The 26,052-nt window shown below is 39.6% G+C and overlaps 1 protein-coding gene across 1 annotated transcript in view; it reads left to right on the top strand.

Moving 5' to 3' along the window:
• Positions 1-6,724: 6,724 nt before the first annotated feature.
• The window catches only part of LOC122140318 (reelin-like), a 68,598-nt gene continuing 49,270 nt past the window's right edge, over positions 6,725-26,052 (top strand). Inside the window, exon 1 of the mRNA XM_042743367.1 lies at positions 6,725-7,047. Coding sequence (XP_042599301.1) covers positions 6,816-7,047 — 232 coding nt within the window. The 5' untranslated portion in view covers positions 6,725-6,815. The remainder of the gene's footprint in view (positions 7,048-26,052) is intronic.

The following is a 26,052-nucleotide window of genomic DNA, read 5'->3' as shown; positions in this document are numbered from 1 at the left end:
CTCTTCTCATACACGTGAAATCAAGGCTAAACGTTTACCGTTGCCCTCAGCAACCATCTGAAACATATTTAATAATTTATTTTTTGCCACAATTTTGAGTTGCTTGGTTACTGCGTATTGGTTGAGCCCAGAGTAGATAAAGAACCACTGAGATTGATACTTTGTATCGCTGGTTACTTTTATTTTTTCCCTAAGAACTTGCACAAAACAAATAATGACAGTAATACCAGTTAAGAGTTCATTAGCACTGATGAAGCGTGAAGCGCTCACACGCATGTTCTCCGGCCCTGCAGTTCCAAGGGCATGTCTGATGTGTGTGTCCTTCATAATCATATCTCTCCATATCCCTCCAAACTCCTTCCTGTCTCTGTGTGGCTTGCTGAGTGAGACGACGTCTGGCAGCAGAAGCAGTGGAACAAGGGCTGAGGGATCGAATGGAAAGCGCAGATGTCAAAGGCTCTGTTACAACCTTGAGGTAGAACTTAATGAAGATAAAAATAATTACTGCCCCAGAGCCTCGTCCACCCCCTCCGTTCCCAAGACCAGATCTCCTGACCCAGTTTCCATAATGGAGAGCGATTGCTCTGTCTCCGGCTGGAAGTGTGAGTGCACTAACTTCATAACAATTAGACCAGAATGACGTGTCGTCTTATAAAAATGGAAGGATAAGTGAATTAAAAGTCTGAAATTTCAAACTCTTGTAGCTCGTTTGTTACAGGCCTTATTTGTGACCCTGGAGCACAAAACCAGTCAGGGTCAAATTTTTTAAATTAAGATGAGAAATTGAGATTAATACATCATCTGAAGCTGAATAAATAATCTCTCCATTGATGTATGGTTTGTTAGGAGGACAATATTTGTCTGAGATACAACTATTTGAAAATCTGGAATCTGAGGGAGCAAAAAAAATCTAAATATTGAGAAAATCATCTTTAAAGTTGTTCAAATGAAGTTCTTAGCAATGCATATTACTAATCAAAAATTAAGTTTTGATATATTTACGGTAGGAAATTTAAGAAATATCTTCATGGAAAATGATCTTTACTCAATATTCTAATGATTTTTGGCACAAAAGAGAAATGTATAATTGTGACCCATACAATGTATTGTTGTCTATTGCTACAAATATACCTGTGCTACTGATGACTGCTTCTGTGCTGCAGGGTCACACATATATATTTAACACCACAGGCCACTACATCAGCTACACCTTGAAAAAAACGCATCCACTTTATTAGGTACACCTTGCTAGTACCGGGTTGGACCCCCTTTTGCCTTCGGAACTGTCTTAATTCTTCGTGGCATAGATTCAACAAGGTGTTGGAAACATTCCTCAGAGATTTTGGTCCATATTGACATAAAAAGCATCATGGCCGTAGCCAGGCTTTGAAAATTAGTGAGGTCCAGGGGGTTTCTATAAAAAAAACCCGTATTATAGAATTGTGCTATAATAACCCCAATAAATACAACTAATTATATACACTATTAACACTTTTCTCTGTTTGGGAAGGATGCTCATTTTTAAATCATACCCTATTTATTGAAAAATAAAGTTTGTTAATACTTTATATTTATGGGGTGGATAATTTTATCAGTTGTTAATTATTCATGCAACCATACATATTGCTGTTATAGTTTTTATTTATAACCATTATATAGTTGATAACTTTGTCTAGTGCTCTTATGAATGTTTATAATGATTTGTGAAAGTTTAACTACTATACTGAATGACTTACCATAGACTTCTTAATGGCTAGTGTTTGCGTATTTCATTTCGTTCTGTACCCTACTTGTTCTACAGATCTCTTCAAAAACTACAAATTCTAAAAATCTCTAAAATTTTGATAACATTTCTGACAGGTAATATATATATTTTTTCCCCCTCTTACCGAATGTCATATCTTGTCAGCAATAAAACCTGCCCATGGACTTTTTTGATCACTGCCAGTTTAATGCCGGCAATGCAATGTTGACATATATTGCTATTAAAATAAACAAAAGCTTATAAATAAACTAAACTGAAATTTCAAATCTTTTGCAAATTAGATATGATAAAGATATCGCTGACCCTAAACCGCAACTTCCTACTTTATTAACTTTATAAAGTGTCAAATTAAGTGGAAAAACAAGTCAAAAAAAACGTTTATAATAGCTGGATCTGGCAACATGGAGGCTGCGTCCGTGCTTTCACTCACAACTCTGAAGACTTGTTCACTCCGGCAGCGTCTCGCAGCGATCATTTTCATACCATGGACACTTAACATTCTGACTTAAACTGAATTATACATGCAGACATTCTTATGAGGAGTTTAACAGCAAATTAGTCATTCAGAGAACAAATGTTATTTTTGAACATGAAAAGTTTACAGAGTTCTGGGCCTCGGTGACCTCAGAGCTGGCTACGGGCCTGGATAGCATCACGCAGTTGCTGCAGATTTGTCGGCTGCACATCCACGATGAGAATCTCTCATTCCACCACATCCCAAAGCTGCTCTATTGGATTGAGATTTGGTGACTGTAAAGGCCATCTGAGTAAAGTGAACTCATTGTCATGTTCAAGAAACCAGTCTGAGATGATTTGAGCTTTGTGACATGGTGCATTATCCTGCTGGAAGTAGCCATCAGAAGATGGGGACACTGTAGTCATAAAGGGATGGACATGGTCAGCAACAATACGTTGCGTTTAAACAATGCTCAGTTGGTACTAAGGGGCCCAAAGTGTGCCAAGGAAATATCCCCCACACCATTACACCATCACCAGCAGCCTGAACCGTTGAGAGAAGGCAGGATGGATCCATGCTTTCATGTTCTTTACCCCAAATTCTGACCCTACCATCTGAATGTCGCAGCAGAAATCGAGACTCATCAGACCAGGCAACGTTTTTCCAATCATCTATTGTCAGCAGTGTATCCCTGCGTCTCAATGTTCATGCTATCCATCCTAAATAGTATGTGAGATTAGAATAAGTGTGTCCCAAAGCATAGTATGAAAAGAATATCCCAAAAGTCCCCGGATGGTCTACTATTTCAAGTCAATTTTTGAAGGGTGGATCTGTGCACACTCTAATGGCTAAAACTGCCCACAATCCATTGCGCTTTGGCGAAGGATTCAGTCCAGAACTACAAACACGAAATATAATATTAATTTATTGTTATCTGTGTTATATTTCATCTGCAACAGCAATGTGAACTTTTATAAACATCCAATCAGTCCTCAACATTTAAACCAAACATTATGCAGAAAATATGAGCAGAGTTCTCCGCATGAAAGACCTGCGACTGGCAGATCAACGAGCTACTTCTTTTCTCTCCACTACGGTAGGAAGTTAAATGAAATGAAATGTGGAGGATGTTAACTGTGACAGATGATTGTCAGGCCAGTTTACAGTGACAGGTGCATGTAACAGGTGCGACAGAGCGGTCCTTTAAAGACGCAATTGTATGGCATTATAATATGTCCCAAAGCTTGCCTACTCTTCTACTACACACTCAAAAGTGTGGACTTTTTCTTCACCAAAAGAGTACATACTTTAAGAACGTAGTATAAGTAGGCACACTGAGACGCAGGGTATGTGTGAGTGCTGGAGAGCTCATAATGAGGAGGGGGTGACACTGAATGTGCAGCTTCAGGCAGAATCTTTCACAGTTTAACCAGCAGACAGTTTTTTAAAGTTGATTTGACCCATAAAGTTCATTGACCCATATGACATTACTAAAAAGAACATTATTTTGTGTATTTGGTGTAATGAAATGTGTTTATGCGATTTAAGGTTCAAAAAACACCTTTTTTTTTCATATACTGTACATTAAGGTATCTCCTCTATGCCCCGCCTTTCTGAAACGTATCGATTTTTACAAAGCACATCATTCTCAATAGCGAGGTGTGCTCTGATTGGCCAGCTATCCAGTGCATTGTTATTGGCTAAATTCCTAAAGCGTGTGACGGAAATGTTACGTCCCTCGCCATACTGTGATGCCGTCTCTCGGCATGACCAAACAAAACCAATAAAACCTATTACAAACAAAGCATTTGTAGCATTCAGTGAGGACATAATTACTGATTATAATGACTTATATACTGTGTTTTTATGCGTTGAGTTGCATATCGCGCCATGTAAACATAAAACCATATCTGCATTTGTGATCGGAGAAACGACAAACAACAATCGCTACTCTACACTGCTCAAAACTCACGTTTGAATCTTCAGTGGCAAATTCTTTACATATAAACAAAGTACTTACAGGCTGTGAGTGAGAAGCGCCAGACTGTACTTGCAAAGTTGGAGCTGCCCCACTTTATAGAACAGCCTTTGAGCACAGAATCATTGTAGGCTAGTCTGCAGGTTCAGGAAACAGACCTCCATAAAATGAATTACACAGCGTCACACACTGCGGGCTTGAGTGAGGAACGGATCTTCTTCATGCACCAAGAGCTTGTAACATGCCAAAGAGAAAGGAAGAATTGAAATCGCATCATATGACCCCTTTGACAGTGATTTGCAAGAGCTTGATATCGGGCCGGTTTACATCTGTGTTTTCAGTGGATGAAAGAAATCTTATCATGAAAAAGCAGACTCTGAGGTGTGTTTGAGATGGATCAGATCAGGAAAACCACATTCTCGTGACCTGTCAATCACCATCCGAAGCGTATATAACACTGAGCCATCAAAGTGACAGTCCTTCCGGCCTCTCATCTCTATTCATTATATGGGGGTTTTGTTCAGAGTCTCGGGATCGAGCCCTTCATTCAAGCACAGAAAGCCAAATTCATGATGTTTACCAAGAGTTTTCCAGCCTGGCTCTTAGACACAGTCACAGCGCTTCTGCAAACACACTTCTGTGTCTCGTCCTGAAGCTCCAATGATTCTCATCAACACCAGCACTGCTTCCTAACACAGGGTTTGATCTCCAAATCAGCTGATGATAGACAAAATGCAGAACATAATGAAGTGATTTGGCTTATAGTGTGGGAATTGTATCCTTTTGGAGTCTAAATATCCTCATGTGCTCTAACTAAAGCGGTTTTAAATTACAAGTCTTGTATAATTATTATTAATTCAGTATTTAATGAGTTCATATAAGTGCCTATTGGTAGTCTTCTTGGTGTATTTTTTGTTTATCTATATTTACATTTGTGTATTTGGCAGATGCATTTATCCCAAGCAACATTTAACCAGTTCATGCAATCCCTGGGAGCCGAACCCATGACCTTAGTGTCGCTTGCACCATGTTCTAACTCTTGAGTTACAGGAAGCTTTTCACTCAGCTCTCAGTCTTCTTGAGCTACAACTAAAGGCGATCAACAAACACTTCAGCATCACTCAAACTAAACACAGTTAGTGCTTGTCATGAACGCAGCAGTTGATCCTGTTTTGTTGGTTTGAAGATATTTTTATTGCCGAAGCAAAAACAGACACAGTTAGCGTTTGTTACTCAATGTGAAGTGTTGTATTATAGTAATATCCCACTCAATCACTGCCATGATGATGTTCAGAACAGTTTTCTCAGTAACTGCTTACAGTTACATTTATTTTGTAGGTAAATTTTGTAATTCCGTTACATTAAACTAGTTACTCACCAACACTGTAGCTGCATAACTGTAATATTTGGCTGTGTATAATTACATTCATAATGTGCGCTGAATGCAGTATGTTGAGTTTTGATTTATGGTTCACCCTTCAGTCTGGTCACATTTGTGTTTTTCCTACATACCTTTGGTTTGTGTTTGGTCATTAGGACAATGATAGAATGCATCAGTTCTTCAAAGGTTTTCATGTGAGCATCAGGAGAGCCGTCGAGGGTTTTCCAACTCATTTAATAAACCACAGCTCTTGACTTTATGAATCTGAGGAAACTCCTAAACAGCGTTATTCATCGAGTGAAACAGTTTGGTGAACTCGAGCAGATGTCTGGGAGTGTTCTGTCAGGAGTTTCTCATTGAAATCTTCTGGTTATATTAGTTGCACAGGATGGTACTCTGAACTTTACAGGACACGTGCGTTAATTAATCACGAATGCTTCAAGTAATTGTTAGAAATCTCTGATCCTTATTCAAACATTAATGTTTTCTTCTTCAATGTCTCAGATGGATGGATCGTTTCAAGGAGTTGTACATAAGAGCAGACAGATGGAGAAAGTGTGAAGTGTGTGTGTGTGTGTGTGTGTGTGTTGCTGGCACAAACTGCCTCTGTTTGAGAGACACAGACAAGATGAGAAGGTCTGACTTTAAAGGAAACATTCGTGTGAAGGAGAATGAGACCTAAACGGTGAAACAGAGCTGAGAGAAGGCAAAACAAAAAGAAAGAATATGAGTGAACGGAGCACAAAGAGAGGGTCCTATCAGAGACGGGAGATGGGGAGAGACAGGAGGAGACGAGGAGGGAGGAGGAGGTGTAATCTTTGGGTGGAAAAGCAGGGAATATGCTTTGGGGGATGGAGGGAGTCGAGAAGAAAAACACAAAGGCAGGCTGTCTTGGACAAAACACAGTGCTAAAGAGAGAGACAAATCACTAACACACAGGCATATTAGAATGATTGACAGAAACGAGGCAGGGAGGAAGCAGATGAGAGGCAAACGGGGTGCTTTTAGATTGAGAGAGAGAGAGCGAGAGAGAGAGAGAGAGAGAGAGAGAGAGCGAGGGAGGGAGGTGGGAGGGAGGTGGGAGGAGAGAGAGGCGGAGGGAGGCAGGGCTGAGCACTATTTAAGTGTTGGAGCGGGGCTGAGCACCAGGCTCTGAACTCCCCGTGTGTGAAGGGAGGACAGACACACACACACACACACACACACTCTCTCTCCTCGAACTCCTGGAGCAGAGATGTTCAGGGTTCGGGCCGCTCTCGCCTGCGCTCTGCTGCTGCTGTCGGCGGGCGCTGTGGATTTGGGAGGCTCTCCGTCCGGCTTCTACCCGCGCTTCAATCCCTTCTTCTTCCTGTGCACCCACCACGGTGAGCTGGAGGGCCCCGGGGCCGAGGGAGGAGGAGAGGTGCTGCTCACCTTCCAGATCCAGGGGAGCCCCAGCGCATACGTCCCGGGACAGGAGTACCAGGGTGAGTACAGCGCTCCGGCGGATCCGTGACCTCGGTCACAAACGTAATAACATCGATGAATCAAAATGGACATTGTAAATAAAACAAAGATTAGTGCAGTCATTTTACACTCTTTCAGTCTTTCTACTTCAAAATATTTCGTTCAGTGTATTTCTTTGTAATTATTTAATACATTTACTTGTCTCAAAGTAAACCCTTCACCAGGACTTTTCAGTGTAGATCAGGTTAAAAATGTCTCTTCAAAGTAATAATCGCAGGTGAACACTTTTTATCATTATAAAGGTCTCTGTAACAGTGTTATTTCAGTATTAGTTATATACTATTATAATTATACTAATATTTTGAATCAGCTTTTATTTTTATGTTTTCTGTTTTTAGTTAAAGTTATTTTAGTAGTTTTTGTTTGTTTTGCATACATATCTCTGTCTATATCAGGTTTTTTTTTTTCAGTTGTAATTTTAGTTATTTTAGTACAGTTAAGCTAAATGTGAAAGAAATGTTGCCTCAGCAACTAGCAGAAATATACATATTTTTAATATTTTATTTCATTTTGTTTAATTTTAATTTTAAAATTTTTTTTTAATTAAATTTTTTGGTTTTAGTCACTTTATTTGTCTGTTTTAGTTTTTAGGTAACTCTAATAACCCTGGTCTGAAAAAAAGAAAAGAGAGAGAGAGGAAAATAGATGCTGCATGTGAAAATAGATTGCAGTCTGTGTGTGAGTGAGATGACTGTGTTTATGTAACTGAGCACAAGTATTGATGTGAAGTTGAACTGCTCTATTCCACTTTTCTCCGTTCTTCTGTGCTGTGTGATCCCAGCGCTCATGTGTGGGTGGTTTATCCTGAGGCCAGAAGCGTTAGATTCTCACAAACAACTCACAAGAGCACAACAGGTGCAGCGCATCCACAGTTTATGTGAATAAGAGAGACACTCTCTGGATCAACACATTACACGCAGCTTCTGTAATCAAGACAATCACACTCTGCTCATGTAAACACAAAGCTGCGACATACAGTGTAGAGGGATGCCACAGGTCTCTGTTTTCTTCATTTTACTTTCACAATATCTGAAGTGCTGGATGTAAAGCGTGCAAGAGTCTTCGTTTCAGCTCTGCTTTCTGCTGTTGTTCTGATGTTTGTGAAGAGTGGCCGCTGTTCTTTGTGTGAGGGCAGAAGCATGAGGTCTTGTGTTCTCAGCTTTATCTTCCTCATCCAGACCTGCGAGATCTTCGGGGACACACGCCTGCATCTTTGTGCACTCGGGGGTCGTGAGGATTCTGGGGATTAATGGGGATGGAAGGGCTGAAAGACAAAGAGAACGAGCCAAAGTGCTGCAAATTTATAAAGTGTCAATAAACTGGAAATAAATACGCAGATAGTCATGCTGAGAGACTGAACAGGACAGACAGAAATGATGGACTGGACAACTACACAAATGTGAACCTGGACCACAAAACCAGTCACAAGGGTCAATTTCAAAAGATGTATTGCTGAATAAATAATCTCTCCATTGATGTGTGGTTTGTTAGGAGGACAATATTTGTCTGAGATACAACTATTTGAAAATCTGGAATCTGAGGGAGCAAAAAAATCTAAATATTGAGAAAATCATCTTTAAAGTTGTTGAAATGAAGTTCTTAGCAATGCATATTACTAATCAAAAATTAAGTTTTGATATATTTACGGTAGGAAATTTACTAAATATCTTCATGGAACATGATCTTTACTTAATATCCTAATGATTTTTGTCATAAAAGAAAAATCAATAATTGTGACCCATACAATGTATTGTTGTCTATTGCTACAAATATACCTGTGCTACTGATGACTGCTTCTGTGCTGCAGGGACACAGATTACTATGTGAATAATACAGAAATGAGTGTAACACTATGCAGCAGCATTTTAAAATATTGCATTATTTACACTGATAACATCTAAATGTCTTCTTTAGTTTGGCATGATATTCAGAAATCATCACTCTGTGACATGTCCTAAATTATAATGGAGGCTTCTCTTCAGTGTATAAAATACAGCCTGTTCCTATAAGCAGAATTGTTTCATTAGGAGTGAGGTTATATGGCTTGTGGCCAGTTGCATCTTTAAACAATAGGCGTGAATCATATGAGCCACTTTAGAGACAAAGTCAAGAGTCAAAGTTTCTTTCTCAAATAAAGCAGCTGCAGTGCTTCTTGACAATAAAATGTGTTGTTCCACAAGCCCATGAACAGAAATAGTTCCTAGAAGTAAAGAAAACCTATAGTAACAAAAGCTGTAGATGAGAAAATCAGGAATTTTTGAGAAGGACTGAGTTTGCAGGAACAGCTGAGAGATGAATTATGAACAAAGCCCTTGTTAAAATTCTCCTCGTCCCACACATTTATACTGTAAAAGGTAAGGATCCTCATGTGGTGAGTCTCGATGAGGCGTGCTGGGGTTTCTCTGAGCGGTCAGATGTGAATGCTGGATCTGTCTGTCACTATACAGGAGCTGGAGGATATTTAATGGGGTCTGATTTTCCTAAAATCATCACAGAGGCATGAGCACTTTTCTGAATATGATGTTCACTCTATCCACTTTACATGCTGGGCTTTCTAACGCGTGCCTCCTTCACTGACACGCTTTACAGCGGATCACTGATGCTGAGCCGATCTGTAACCTCTGTCTGACACGCTCTGATGTCCCATGGGAAATCAGATCCCAATCCCAGATCCCACAGCAGGCTATGCTTTTTGTGAATTGATATACTAAAGTGTGATTCACGCACTCTTGTCACCATTCATCCACATTCACTGAGAAACACAGTTGAAATGTCTAATGGATCACTGACTGCATCCTAACAAGGCACTTTTTTTACTGTCTTCACACCCAAATGATGGAATCTGTCAAAGATGACAGAAATTAAAGGGATACACCACCCCAAAATGAAATTTTTGCCATTAATCACTTACCCCAATGTCGTTCCAAACCCTAAAAGGAACACAATTTAAGATATTTGGGATGAAAACCGGGAGGCTTGTGACTGTCCCATAAACTGCCAAGTAACTTAAGGCCCCAGTATACTTCAAACGAAGTTTGTATTCATTCTTCGTTTGGGGGCAAAAAGAAGTTAGAAAAGGCTGAGCGACGGTATACTGTTTTCAAACATTCCGACAGCCCCGCGCTGCTGGAGGTGGGTGTAGATTAATGTAAACACGACTTGCCACGCTCGCGCATATCCGCTAAACACAACAACGATGAAATAATGAAGTGTAGGCAATCTAGGTGTGAGACGGGCAGCAATGGTCAGAATATTATAGACAAAAGAATAATGATTAGCAGCAGTTCAGAGTCAAGTATCATGTTTGTAATACAAAAAACCATAATCAGTCCTTTATGGGAAGTGTGAATGCTCATAGTCTGAAAACTTTAGCATGATGTGGAAAAAAATATTGGAATCAGTTTGTTACTCTATTTTATTAGTGTTCATTTATTATATTAAACAGGATAAATTGTTACACCTTTTTAAATTTTATGTGGTGTCATGATTTACTTTTGATAAAAACAAAGGTTTATTATTGTGTGTTCGTTTGGCATTTAATTTATTGTATACCCTTTAAATTTGCTTATTGAAAGAAAAACAACAGCAGCAGCAGTATGGTGTAACATTTATCTGAAACATGTATTTGGCACTTGCTACCTTATATCTTTACTCTTTCCTTTCATTCTTTTCATGGCTTTGGAAAACTTGTCTCGGATGTTTCTCTGCGTCTCCAGTGTATTCATGTTGCTAGTGACTAGGCCGGTGACATTGTTCTGTCTTGCCTGACCTCCGCTGAATGAGAAACGAACCGGGGACAAAAAAGTCGCACGTCAAAGAAGGTGGAGTTTCAGAACACACCCACCGATAGCATAATCGTCACGGACCAATAGAAACTCAAAGGTGTTTAGGAGCCGAAACGAACTCCCCCAGAAAGTTTGCTTTGGTCAGCTGTTTCCAACTGCAGAAACAAACTAAAAAAGGAACTTAATTTCAGCCTGATTTTGTTCGAAATGACATCATATCAGTTCGTTCTTCGATTTCGTTTGAAGTATATCAGGGCCTTTACACTGTCAAGGTCCAGAAAAGTATGAAAGACATCATCAGAATAGTCCATCTGCCATCAGTGGTTCAACCGTAACGTAAAGAGGCGACGACAATACTTTTTGTTACCGAATAAAACAAAAATAACTATTTAATAAAAAATAACTATTTATTCAAAAATAAAATTTATTCAACAATTTGTCTCCTCTGTGTCTCTACACATCACCGTAGTGGGATTTTGAAGAATATGAGCTGAACGCAGGCAGCTTACGCTCTTCTGTGTCAGCCGTGACACAAGGATATGTTTTCTATGTGTATTTACACTTTGATTTAAACGAAAACAGCTGACACAGAAGAGTATACGCTGCCTGCGTTCAGCTCAGATTCTCCAAAATGGCGCTACGCTGATGTGGAGAGACACAGAGGAGACAAATTGTTGAATGAAGTCGTTATTTTTGTTTTCTTCACATACAAAAAGAATTATCGTCGCTTCATAACATTACGGTTGAATCACTGATGGCAGATGGACTATTCTGATGATGCTTTTCATACTTTTCTGGACCTTGACAGTGTATTTTACTTGGCAGTATATGGGACAGTCACAAGCCTCCCAGTTTTCATCCAAAATATCTTAAGTTGTGATCCTTTCACGGGTTTGGAACAACATGGGGTAAGTGATTAATGGCAAAATTTTAATTTTAGGGTGGAGTATCCCTTTAAGGCACATATTCAAGACTCTTTAATAAATAGTGAACTAATGGAAACGTTTTTGCTGCACACATCACTCGACTGAATTGTTTTACATTTATATAACGATAGTCCATTTACAGTAACTAGTTACAGTCCTCATGACAACACAATAACTTGGGTTAAGCGTAGCATTTTAATCCCTAATTTAATGTTAATTTAATGCATACTATCCCCCTTTTTATCCCTGTAGGAAAATGTTATGGAAATGTAATGTGTCTGGCTTCCGGTGTCATTCACGTCCAGCTATTTTAGCTGCACAAAACAGTTTGATTCTTACCATGTTATTTTAATGGATTATCTTAATTATGAACACACTGGTTTGTAGTGCAAACAGTTTTACTGTTTACTGCACGGGGTTATTCTTCTACAGCGTCTAATCAGCTGGAAGTCTCGCACATTCACAGAAAAAGTTGAAAAATAAGGTGATATTTTAATCAGTATTACAGCGCTCCGTCTGTTTGACGCACATGCTCTCATTCACTGAAGCCTGTGAATTTTAACAAGACTACTGTCCTTTAAGCAGAATTGAAAACACGATTCGAATGCATTAAAGCGCACTTGCATCTTTCAAAACACCTGACAGCTAAACATGTTATATGCTTGAGATTTTGATTTAACATCAAGCTTTCTTTTGTTTAGGACCAGCTCATTATGTGTCCTCCAGATGTGCTTTGTCTATAGAAGTGCGTTATTCGCTGCTGTAAAGTAACGGGTCTGGTGGATGCATATCACAAAATGCGAGTAGTTTCACTGATTATTATCAGGTAGGCGCTGGCTTGTGACATGAGCACTTCCCGAATCGCATGCTTGCCATCTGTTGATGTACGAGAGTCTCAAAGGTGAAGCTAATTAAGGGCCTGTTTACAAACCATATTAACACGTGAGGAGCTCTGATCTGATGGAATCAAGGGGAGGGCCTCGTGAGGGATTTGAGTCATTTGATCAGGAAAGGTTTCGGAGGATGTTAATAGCAGGTGTGAGCAATTCAGATGTTATAAAACGCGCTTTTGATTACAGAGCCCATTCTGTGACATTGAACAAGTTCAGACTGCACATTTGTAAGGCATTAGATAAAGAAAAATGACTCCTCTCAGTGGAACCAAATGAATTCACTCGAGATACTTTCCAAAGCTACAATGCAATAATTCATGGATTGTTTTGCAGGCCATTGTGATGGGTTTCTGCATAATGTGATAGCTGCTTAATGGGCAGGGCCTGCGCTGACGGCTGCCTGTTTGGCTGCGAATGTGACAGTGAAACACGGCTCAGAATTAATCCGATGCATCTGGCCATGGACTTCACCCTGGATAGTGACGATGACAGTCGAACATGCCAGAGAGATGCTAATACTGTGCCAGGTCGTCATTAAACTCAACACAAAATGGCCAGCGATGATGCCAGTGTGCAGAGCAACCTGCAGGCCATCTGTACGCTTTTCCAAGCAGCCATTTCAGTCTCTGCATTTAGAAATGAAATGATCCAGTGGTCTCTAATGAGAGAAATGTTCTTCAGGGCTGCTGAACGCAGGGTCGTTGTTGTTTTGCTTGTTAGCGCTGAATTACAGATTATAAATTGCTCCTCTAAAATTGCCATCAGTTTGCTTTCAAGTCGAGCTCTTTATTGAAAGGGTAATCGATTAAATGGCTTATTCATGCAGAAATGAACTGATTTCTTTCTGAATGGGTAATTAATTCATTGACACACCCGATTCATTCAAAACACAGATTTGTTTAGTAATGAAGCGCTGCTGTGTGGCACTCTGAGACGTGCCATGCTTCTTCTGTGGGTTTTTTGCTAATATTTTCATTGGAGAAATAGAACAAAAACAATCCGTAAAATCCGTTTCACACTTGCAATCATGCTGATACTCAGGGAAAATAGCACCCTTACTCGTGTGATATTGTCTAACTTATAATGTAAATATAAGCCCAAAACTCATACAGGGATATTTTGCCTCCATATCTTGAGCTCTGCTGTCATTCCGGCTGTGTTCTGTTCATCTACATCATGATGTGATGTGGCATCAAGGCATGCTTTTTTAGTGAAGTGAGTGACATGCTCAAATATTGTAAGCTTGCACATCATTAAAACAACAATTACAGTATTATCACAAATCATATATTATCGCACAACCTACCCAGAATCTAAAACCAGAGAGAACTGTTTTAGTCTAATGCAAAAAATGCTGTATGTCATCTTAATTTTTCCTAACACAGGACAGACTAGAGCTGATAAAAATGCCAGCACTTGTGAAGTGTCTGTGAATGTATGGGCTCAATTACTTTAGCTATGTTTCTGTATAAGTTACAGCAATTATCATTTGGTGAAGTAATTTGACATGTTCCTCGTCTGTCCTGAAAGCTCAGCTGATCCTGAAGCGCCTGTAATCACAGCCTCGGGCAGCGTGGCATCAAGCTGATAACATTCAGACCTTCACCACAGCACAGAATCATTCGAGCGCCTTGCACTGGCAGATTAGACTGAACTGTGACGCCGGAAGCCTGGAACCATTCAGAATCAATAGATGCATTTGTTTTATTTCTGCTTTATTGAGAGAGGAAAGAGAAGAGAGATCAGAAAATGTCTTTAAACTTAAGATCGTATCGGAGAGTCTGCATCACCGGTCGCACCAAATGACAGCATTTGTGTTTCTCACCAATAATGTCCCGCACCTCTCTATATCCTCAAACCTGTCTCAATCCAGTCTCTGGATCCATCACGAGCTTGTGAACATTACCGAGAGCCGCTGACCTCAAGAGATAAAAAGACGCTCCACTGGCCGTGTTCTGTGAGAAACAACACTCGCAGGTCACCAGTGTGGTTATTGTAATGAGCACTCCCACTTTGTTTGCTTCCTATACAAAAAAAATAAAAATAAAATAAAAAATAGCTCAGGTCATGTTATTAGCTAAAACTGGTTTGTGAGAGTTCAGCCCACAGGGGTCATTCTGTTATGAGTAAACAGCACACACACCCAAATAATGTTTATAATCAGATTTATGGCTCAATCGGACTGAAACGCCCTCATGTAAACACCTCGATCAATTCGACAGAGCTCCATCTGAATGAAGTCTGATCAGCAAGACAAAGGTTAAGAATGTAAACGCTGGAATATACTGTAACTTGTGCACGTGTATGTTTACATATGATTTGCGTCTTATGAAAGTACATGCGTTTATGTTTATTTTTTATTTAGAGAGACTGTGTTATACCTGACTGACTAGTGTGTGTGTGTGTGTGTGTGTGTGTGTGTGTGTGTATATGAGAGAGAGAGAGAGAGAGAGAGTGAGAGAGAGAGAGAGAGAGAGAGAGAGAGAGAGAGGGGAGAGAGAGAGAGAATGGTTTGTTTGAATATTAGGATGCATGTAAATAATGCTGAACTAATCAGATGCCATCCAGTGATGTGTATGATGAAGCTGCAGGTGAAAAAAGTTGAAATGATGACAATATGAAATTATGTATTTATTTTATTTATTTAGTTTACTCATAAATGTTAATTAACGCATTAAGGATCTAGCATGTAGATAAGGTGGCTGTTATTTACGCATAGTTAAAGTTGAAGTTGCTCTTCACTAGTTTATTAGTTCATTAAAAGAGACAGAACTTTTTAAAAATGTTTAAATTTTTTATATATATTTTTTTTATTGTTACCAATGTTTGGGTGACAAGCCTATATGTCAAGGAACAATTTTTACAAAAAGGAGAACAATATAAATAGAGAACAGCAAATACTAACAGGTGAGGTCTCTGTTAGCTCATGCTTTTACTAATGACTTGTTCATGTTGAAGTGCGTATTCATTCAGGATCATGTACCCTTATTATAAAGTGTGAGTAGTCTTATTTTCATATTTTTAATATTTTAACAGCTGGGGCATCTGCATTTGGATTATGCACATTCTAAATGCATCCTACATTTTCAAAAATTGTAGTCAGAGTAAATGTAGTCTTTAATAAAGTTTTGTTAACACTTTATTTCGATAGTCCACTTTAGACATTCTACTAACTGTAAGTAACTTTGCAACTACATGTCAGCTAGCAGTCACTAGAGTATTAGTAGACTGTCTGCTTAATATCTTCTAACACTTTCTTTGTCAACTTATTGTCAACTTTACTAACCCTAAACCTACCCTAACAATCTACTCTGAGAGTTAGTAGACATGTAGTTGCAAATTAATGAGAATTAGTTGACATGTAGTTACAAAGTTACTTATAGTTAGTAGAATGTCTAAAGTGGACTATCGAAATAAAGTTTAACCAAAGTTTTTTTTGTTTTTTTTTTTTTCTGTAAAAATAAATAAGCAAGGTTTGTCTTTAGACTCAGAGGTTCCTCCGAACACAAATCCTCTGATGAAGAGTTACTCAATGCTGGAAACTGAGTTCAGCACAGTATTTGAAACTGTTTCTGTAGTGACAGAACAATCAATCATACAGTACATATTATTTCCATATGCTGGAATTTTTGTGGCAGAACTGCCTGGTGTTGGTGGATCTTACTTGTGAAACACTAAAAGAATGAATTTCTTCAATAGAGGAATGTGCTCCAGTGTGACTGAGCTGTGGCTGGTGTTTGCATACTCTGTGAATGAGTAGAATATAGATAATGTGCACTGTTGAGCTCATAAAAACTGCAGTTTGAAATATCAGACCTAAGAAGGGCCGAGCCAAGAGCAAGGCAGGTGAAAGCGATTTACTATTCTCTTTTATCTTGTCTGTGCTTTTGTTTCATACACAGATCTTTTCTCTCCCAGGAATCATGTTTTTTTAGATGTGTGCACTGAAAATGTTCTATGGCACTCCAAGGTAGATCCTTTTGAAATTTCCTAATAGATTTAGCATTAGTTTGTGACAATGATGCATGTGTTATCAACCAGTTAATCAGCTGAAACATCTGTTTCAGACGCTAAATAAACCAAAGTCAAAAAGCTTCTCTAATTGAGCCACACTGTGTGATGGTCAAAGCCATTTTTGATCACATCGCTCTAAGAACACCATGTGTACAAACAACAGCAATCACCTGTCAGTCAACCACTGAGCTAAAACAAGGTTAATAAATGTTGTCACACACACAAAAAGAGCTGTCCAATCAAAGTTAATTCAGGTGCTTCACTAAAATAACAAAAAATTCTGACTGACTTTCATACGGTGTCCAGATCACATGCTGTAAGTGAGAGCTTTTTCCCAGCTGTCCTTTGTGCTCACTGAAATACAGGCACGAAGATAAAAAAAAACACGACTCAAGCCCTGGCTGAGTTTCTCTGTGTTTCACAATGAAATTCCCAATAGTTTCCTCAGCGTGTTTGGAGTGTGTTTATGGAACAGAGTTCTGGGTGTTTAGTGACTGTGAGAGTTTTATCTGTCCGTGAGGAATAGATGCAGCTCTGGAGAAGGAAATGTTCTGGCTTGTGTGGGTTTGTGTCAAGGGTCGAGAAAAGCCAAACTGACCTCATTTAGACATTTCCTGTTCTCTGTGAGGTTTATCGACAGGTGTTAGATTATCTATCGGTCTGTCTGTCTATCCATCTGTCTGTCGTCATTGCATTGAATGTTTTAACTGTAAACTGCTGCAGCGTTTGAGCACATGGAAGTGATTACAGTCATCTTGCTGAGCGCAGACATTCAAGCTCGTGCTGGCAGAGATCCTGAACCCAATAATCCTGAAAACTCTAATTTTTTCCTTCTCATAAATGCTTGTTAGTTTTGTCATTTTCAATCACGAGAAAAGAGAAAAGCAACACAGAAGTGCAAATGGATTAGGTGTTTTTTTTTTTTAAAAGAGGGGTTAGAGTAGATTTATTTGCATAACGCAGTGCGTTCTCTGCTTATCACGCTTCCAGAATCCCTTTCCTTCAGCGTCACTCTGTGGGAGCATAAACATGGGAAATCTCACAGGGATGAAACTTCAGTGACTGAACATTGTCACTGACTCCAGTAGCTCTTCTCATTATTTGAATACTGTCAATGCATTTCATGAATACATTTTTTCGATTGCAGGAAACATTCCACAGAATACAGTTCACCTTCAGCTCATGTTTTTAACCTTCCATTGTGCATCTGTGCACTTTCACAAATCAATGGTAGCTGTTGGTCAGAATTTTTTTGTTGTTGACTTTACCTTTCAGCTTAGAGAATAAAGCTCACTGATGCTCTTGTGTCTGAACGTAAGCAAATCCCTGCATCCGTGTTCAACATCCAGTTAAAGGCTTTCATGGAGAGCGGGAGCTACTGTAGCAGCACAGAGAGGCATCCGTGCTTTCTGTCATGCTTTTGAAATTAAATGGTTAAGATACAAGAGCATCAGTGATGTCAGGCACTGACCTGTTGACTGGAGCAGCACCCTAGAAAGAACATTTTGTACCTTATCCTCCCCGAAAATGTTTGTGGTAAGGGTACATGTTACTATTCTAAGGTACTAATGTGCATCTTTTAGGGGTAGATACGGTACAGCGGTGTCTCTTTAAAGCCCAAAACACACTGCACGATTTCCGGCTCTCCCAGATGAAAGATTGGCATCGTGAAATGATTGTGGTGATTTCTGTGATCGTGGCTTCTATTCGGTGCTCTTATGTTTTACAGTGAGATCAGTTCAATGATGGCCATTGTCACGGTCTTGCGACCAAAGATAGCCTACGATACAGCACGATCATCGCACAGTGTATTTGCTGCTACGATCCATGTTTACTGACCAGCCAATAAAAATGCAACATGGCGCAAAAAACATAAAACTGCATTCCTCAAGGTCTTTTCCCTTTTACAACACATTAAAACTACAGCTGCTGAAGTGTGATTCATCATGCTCTTTTTGTTTACCACTAGCACATGCTGATGATGTTTATTCTTCTATAGTAATGTGCGTCATAGCGTACGAGTCAACAGGTGTCATCATCGTGCAGTCTACACACACGTCGTAGCCAAGTTTATTAGATCCAAGTTGCACAGTGAGACATGCAATGATCTTATAGGACTGAAAAAATTGTGCAGTGTGTTTTGTGCTGTAGTCAGAGGTCTCTGACCCTGCTCCTGGAGAGCAACCCTCCTGCAGACTTCAGTTCCAACCCTGCTCCAGCACACCTGCCTGTAATTATCAGGTAACCCTAAAGATTCGCTGGTTCGGGTGTGTTTGTTGGGGTTACAGCTGGACAGTAGCTCTCCAGGAGTAGGGTTAGAGATGTACTTTCTCTTACAGGTAGACTGTCAGGTGAAATCTGTTTGAGCAGCCCTGAACTTCCCAATGTGGACTATGAGGCATTAATGGTAAACATTACCATCTCGAAGGTTTTTAGTTGGGGTTCTGGTTTGGGTTTTGTGCAGGCCAGTTCTTCCCACCAGACTCAGTAAACCATTTCTTTCTTGTGCACAAGGGTATTGACATGCTGGAAAAGAACCAGCTCCACAAAGCCTGAAGCACTTGTACTGTATGTGCAAGATTAAGAAATTACTGGAAAAGCCAAACTAGAGGGGACTTTCCATCTACTTTTGGCCATGTGGTGTATCAAGAGTTGAAGAAATGGAAAACAATTCCCTGCTGAAAAAACACAATAGACACCATCACAAAATTTCTAATGGTTTTATTGGTTATGTTGGGGATTGTATTGGTTTTAATGGAAACTGTAATGGACCCTGTGGGTCTCTATTGGTAATTGGTCACCTTCTGTTGGTGGCTTGTTAAAACCACTAAATCCTAATGGATTATTTCCCAAAAAACACTACAGAATTTTTTTTAAATGGTTTTAATGGTTAAAAGTTGATGGTTTGTAATGTTTGTCATGGTATTTGTATTGGAAACCATTAGAATTTCTGTGATGGTTTCTATTGTTTTTTCACCAGTGAAGTTTGATGACTGAATAAGTTGCTTACTTATTGCAAGCCATTTGATAACAAGCCTAACACTGGTCAGAGAGCCAATAAATGGTCTCCAGCTCAATGCAGTTATCTTGGGTCAAACGGTCTGGGCAAATGTTGTTATTGTAGTTCTTATTAGTGTCACATGTGCAAGAATCCTGCTCCGTTTCAAGAGAGATATTCACCAGATCGGAGGTTGCACAATTTAAAACTGGTTTTCCATAAACCTGTTTGTTTTAAATGTTGTAAGCTTTCTACATTCCTTAGGGAATAACATTATCACCTCTGCCTTCTGTTTTGTTTTTACTCATGTTCGGAGCAAATGTGAAGGGAGGTTAGCATCTATTAAGAGGTTAGGAGCATCATTAAAGAAGCTGTTATTCAGGAAGCCAACCTGTTAATGTTTGTTAGTGCGATCGAGCGTGTTTGACAGCAACAGGCCCTCGCAACAGCAGATGGCACGGCCAGCAGGGCAGAGAGGCGATAGAGGGTTACGCAAGAGAATCATCACAGTTTGATAAGTGCTATCCAGCTGTCACTGACACAAGTAAACTCATCACAGATTCCACACCGATGCTGATTGATACGGTGCAGCCCGGTGTCTTCAGTCGCAGGTCCCTGGTTCAGCAGCATTCGCCCCGAGAGGCAGGGAGATGGCTCTGAGACTGGCCCGGCCGGGGAAACAGATGGCCCGAGTCGCTGCTGGTGGCCTCTCCCCGCTTCCGGCTTCTCAAGGGCACACCAGGTTTCCAATGGGATGTCCAATGTGGCTCAGAATACCACGGGGTGACGTTTCTGTCATATTGCCTGTATCTTCTGACCTACACAGAGGTGGAAGTGTGGCACTGTGGTTGTGAGGCTGAGACGTCATTTTCCTAAATCTGCGGAGGGGTCACAGGTGTGACAGGCTGGAATGACACTTAAGTTAATGATGGACAGAATCTGGAGTTCATACGGCATTTCAGAATCACCAGTGGGAACTCTCTGGTTCCAGACTTGCTGATCCTGCCTGGTTCCTCACAAGGTTTCTCTGCTGAAACATCTTGTGGAGTTGTTTTTCTTCTTCTGTTCTTTAGCCTCTTTTGTCTTGCTCACTGGAGTAGCTTTACAGTCAAACCAAAAATTATTCAGACACCAGATATAATTATATATATATATATATATATATATATATATATATATATATATATATATATTTTTTTTTTTTTTTTTTTTTTTTTTAATGATTGAATGAGCAAAAATGATTCAGAAACTTTGACCTGAGCATGTTTTGCTGAAGTGTTTTTCTTTAATTGCTAATGTGATCTTTTTAATCCACAGACTGAACAAAATGAAGCAGTGCTTGGTAATTGTTTGAGCTAAATACCTAAACTCACTAGTTCAAACTTATGCGCCCTCCAGAAGCTTGTATTCTGCAGGTGAACGGCGCCTTGTGGTGTCATCCCAAAGAGGTTCAAAATCACTCTCATGTACCTTTTCCTGGACTGCTCCCAGCTGGTGGAATGACCTCCCGATCTCAATTCGAACATCCAAGTCTTTATTCATTTTCAAAAAACATCTAAAGACTCATCTTTTTTGCCAGCACTTGAACAGCTAATACTAGCACTTACCCTTTCTTGTCTATCATATTCTTGGAAAAAAAAAAAAAAAACCCTTGCTATGAGTTCTGTGCTAGACTAACTGAGACTTGTCATGGCACTTGTATACTGTTGTTGTTCTCTTGTTGGTCTGATTGCTTCTATTGTTCTCATTTGTAAGTCGCTTTGGATAAAAGCGTCTGCTAAATGATTAAATGTAAATGTAAATTGGTATTAACTATTTAAGCACACTATAAACTGTGTGCTTAAATTTAACAGCTGACAGTCTAATTCATTACATACCTTTCTATCAAAGTTATCTGACATTATCAAGATACATTTTGTTCTGACACAGTTTAACTCTGAGTCCTAGTCATATTTTATTACCATTTTCTAAACTATTGCGAGTAAACTATGATATAATGTGAGAAGTGTTGAAGGTGTCTGAATAATGTTTGGTTTGATTGTATAGAAATGTTGTGCTTGACTAGGAGCGACTGTGGCAAACACATTAAGGTTTGATATTCATTGCACACGCTGGCAGGCGTTGTTCCACTGCCATGCTGTTAACTAGAAGTGAGGTAATGCACAGCCCTGCCAACTGCTCTCGCTTCACTCCTCTGCTCCTGCGTCTGGTGTTCAGGGTGCCACCAGGTGCTGTTCAGATGATAGCACCACACATATAGAGCCATCCGTGTCTGAACCTGCTGAACCTCTTTCAGAAACGGTCCGAGAAGCATCACTCCTGCACTTTGTCTTCTGTTTGGTATTCTTCTACAACAGAAAACAGCCCCCTCTGTTAATGTCAGCGAGTCCAGGGATGCTTTCCAGACCCAAGGTTTATCAATACTTGAGCAGGAGCGTGGCAGTGAGTGTTGGTAATGAGGCGCGTACTACATCGCACCATCTATATTTCATGATAGGCAGAACGGAACAGAGACAAAGAGAGAGAACGGCTGGATGGACAAGACTAGATGGAAGAGATCAGTGTTGTGTCAACATACCTGCCACATCTCCATCTCCCAGCAGCACGTCGTCTCTCTTTCTGCTAAAGACAGTCAAGTATTGCTCATCGGCAGAGAATGAGTGTGTGCGGGTGTGGAGTGAATGTTAAGAGTTCTCATCAAAGCGCAGCTTTGGGCGCATACAAACCCCCGCAGGTGAATACGTCTGTTTTTATGAGTTACTCTTACCAGGTTCTCCTCTTTTCTCCTCCCTCCCCCTGCTTCTGCTCCCCTTTCAGATGGATTTCTGAATTATTTACATCTTTCATTTTCATCGATCACTCTTTTTCCATGGGCCTCTCCAGACGTCCCTCCATCCCTGTTTTCTCCCTCCTCCACCGCGTTGTTTGTTGCTCATAATAACCTCTTGGCCCAATCGCTTGTGTTGCACTCCCACCCGCCTTCGAATGCTTCTCCTGCATGAAAAGCTCTGCGCTCTTGAGGGAGCGATGCTTTGAGCCCGAGGTGCCTCATGTGAGGAGAGCGAACACTATTTGGGCTCTGAATTTGTCAAGGTGCATGTGCATTTTCTTGACGTTTAAGGGAAGAGTTCACTCAAAAATGACAATTCTGCCAATATTGTATTTGCATAAATCTTTGAAGCGCTTTTATACTCCAAAAAGGATAGGAATACTATTAAAGCACCTTAAATGCAGCCAATATGACTATGTGTGCAATATTCACTGTCTTCTGAAACTGAACGATAGCGTTGCATGAAGAAAAGACTGAAATGGTCATGCACTGATAATATGTCCACAATGTGCTTCTCTCATTGATATCATGACTTAATAAATGTGAATGAACTGGATGTAAAGCAAACATCCTGATCCGTTCATACTGAGTTGCACTTGTTTAGAAAGCGGGGTAAGGAATAATGCAGTTAGAAACAAAAAAAGGAAAAATGGAGAGAGAGAGGACTTGATATTACACTGGCAGTAAGAGGATGAATTATTGAAGCTGGCACAGAGGGAGAGATGGAGGAACGAGGGATATGTTTTTAATCCGGAGTGTATCCACGTCTAGACAAACTACACACACTCTCACACACAAAGAATGCTCACGCTTCTCCCTTGAGTCCTCATAAAGAAAGAAATAGCGAGAGTCTCTAGTAATTTGTTTTTATAATCAAACTAGAACTAATGTTATTAATAATAATGATTTTCTTTGACTGTTTCATGATCTGTCTGCCTGGGATTTTGTCAAATAGTTTGTTAAACCAGCAGCAGGCTTTTGGAATGGATCTGTTGTTGGCTTGTGGTTTTGAACCACGTTTCTTGTCAGAAAAAATGCTCTTCTCAACAATTACCAGTCTATTCATGAAGTACTCTTTCTTTTCACTGAACAAAGAGCTTTTACTGCACTTTTACAGCGCATCTTCCACCACACGAGCTGCACTCTTATAAATCCCGTGGCAAAACAGAGAAACAAATTGAGACATAATTAGCGTAGCTGCTGTTCCAGCCAAGTAAAATTAATTAGTTTAACCCAAGCTAAAGAATAATAATGCGCATTTGATCAGAGATAACTGCAGCCCAAAATTATGAGATGCATTATTTGAATGCTTGGCCAAAGACATGTGTTTTTAATCTAGATTTAAACAGAGAGAGTGTGTCTGAACCCCGAACATTATCAGGAAGGCTATTCCAGAGTTTGGGAGCCAAATGTGAAAAAGATATACCTCCTTTAGTGAACTTTGCTATCCTAGGTACTATCAAAAGTCCAGCATTTTGTGACCTTAGGGAGCGTGATGGGTTGTAGCGTGGTAGAAGACTAGTTAGGTACGCAGAAGCTAAACCATTAAGGGCCTTATAAGTAAGTAATAATCTTTTGTAACTGATATGGAACTTAATAGGTAGCCAGTGCAGAGACTGTAAAATTGGGGTAATATGATCATATTTTCTTTACCTGGTAAGGACTCTAGCCGCTGCATTTTGGACTACCCTGTAGCTTGTTTATTGAGGATGCAGGACAACCACCTAGCAGTGCATTACAATAGTCCAGTCTAGAGGTCATGAATGCATGAACTAGCTTTTCTGCATCAGGAACAGGTAACATGTTTCGTAGCTTGGCAATGTTTCTAAGATGGAAGAATGCTGTTTTTGTAACATGGGAAATATGATTTTCAAAAGACAAGTTACTGTCTAATATAATACCCAGATTTTTGACAATAGAGGAAGTAACATTACATCAGTCTAATTGCAAATTGTAATCTACGAGATTCTGTGTAATGTTTTTTGGTCCAATAAGTAATATCTCTGTCTTATCTCTGTCATCCAATATTTTAGATTTTTAACACACTCTGTTAGCTTAGATAATTTAGAAGTTTCATCTGGTCTCGTTGAGATATATAGTTGAGTATCATCAGCATAACAGTGGAAACTAATCCCGTATTTTCTAATGATATTACCAAAGGGCAACATGTATATTTAAAATAGCAAAGGACCTAGGACAGATCCTTGTGGCACTCCATATTTTACTGGTGATAAATGAGATGACTCCCCATTTAAATAAACAAAGTGGTAGCGATCGGACAGGTAGGATCTAAACCATCTTAAAGCCTGCCCTTGGATACCTGAATAGTTTTGTAATCTATCTGTGAGTATGTGGTGATCTATGGTGTCGAACACAGCACTAAGATCAAGTAAAACCAACAATGAGATGCAGCCTTGGTCTGACGCAAGAAGCAAGTAATTTGTAATTTTAACAAGTCAAATATATCTTCTATTATCTTTCCTCAAAAATGACTATGAAATTCTTCATAGAGATCATTTTTTTTGCAGGAAGGAGCACAATTGAGCAGACACAACTTTTTCTAAAGTTTTAGACATAAACAAAAGATTTGAAATGGGTCTATAATTTGCCAGTTCACTAGGATCTAGTTGTGGTTTCTTAATAAGAGGCTTAATAACCGCCAGCTTGAATGGTTTTAGGATGTGACCTAAAGATAACAATGAGTTAATAATATTGAGAAGCCGTTCTTCTGCTACAGGTAACAACTCTTCAGTAATTTAGTGGGTACAGGATCTAATAAACATGTTGTTGGTTTAGAAGTTTATTTAGCTCTTCCTGTCCTATAGTTGTAAAGCACTGCAGTTTATCTTTGAGTGCGATGGATAAAACTGAAATATTAGACGCTGTAGAATCTACATTTGTTATTGTATTTCTGATGTTATCTATTTTATCAGTGAAGAAATTCATAAAGTCATTACTATTTAACTGTGAGGGAATATTTAGATCGGGTGGCGTCTGGTCCTTTGTTAATCTAGCCACTGTGCTAAATAAAAACCTTGTATTGTTTTGGTTGTTTTCTATGTGTTTGTGGATATGCTCGGCCCAGGCAGTTTTTAGAGCCTGTCTATAGCTGGACATACTGTTTTTCCACACAATTCTAAAAACTTCCATGTTAGTTTTTCTCCATTTGCGCTCAAGACTACGAGTTTCTTTCTTGAGAGAGTGGGTATTACTGTTGTACCATGGCACAGTACGTTTTTCTCTAACCTTTTTCAATTTGATGGGGGCAACAGCTTCTAATATATTAGAGAAGATAGAGCCCATGTTGCCAGTCATTTTGTCTAGTTCATGTGTATTTATGGGTACACAGAGCAGTTGAGATAAATCAGGCAGGTTATTTGTGAATCTGTCTTTGGTGGCTGGAACAATAGTTCTGCCCCGGATGATAACGCAAAGCCATATAGTTAATATCATCAATAAGCAGAATGCACGATACAAGGAAATGGTCAGTAACATCATCACTTTGAGGTACGATATCTA

This window comes from Cyprinus carpio, chromosome B18 (assembly GCF_018340385.1).
Source record: "Cyprinus carpio isolate SPL01 chromosome B18, ASM1834038v1, whole genome shotgun sequence".
In the NCBI taxonomy this organism is placed as follows: Eukaryota; Metazoa; Chordata; class Actinopteri; order Cypriniformes; family Cyprinidae; genus Cyprinus; species Cyprinus carpio.
This window is presented reverse-complemented; position numbering and strand designations above follow the sequence as displayed.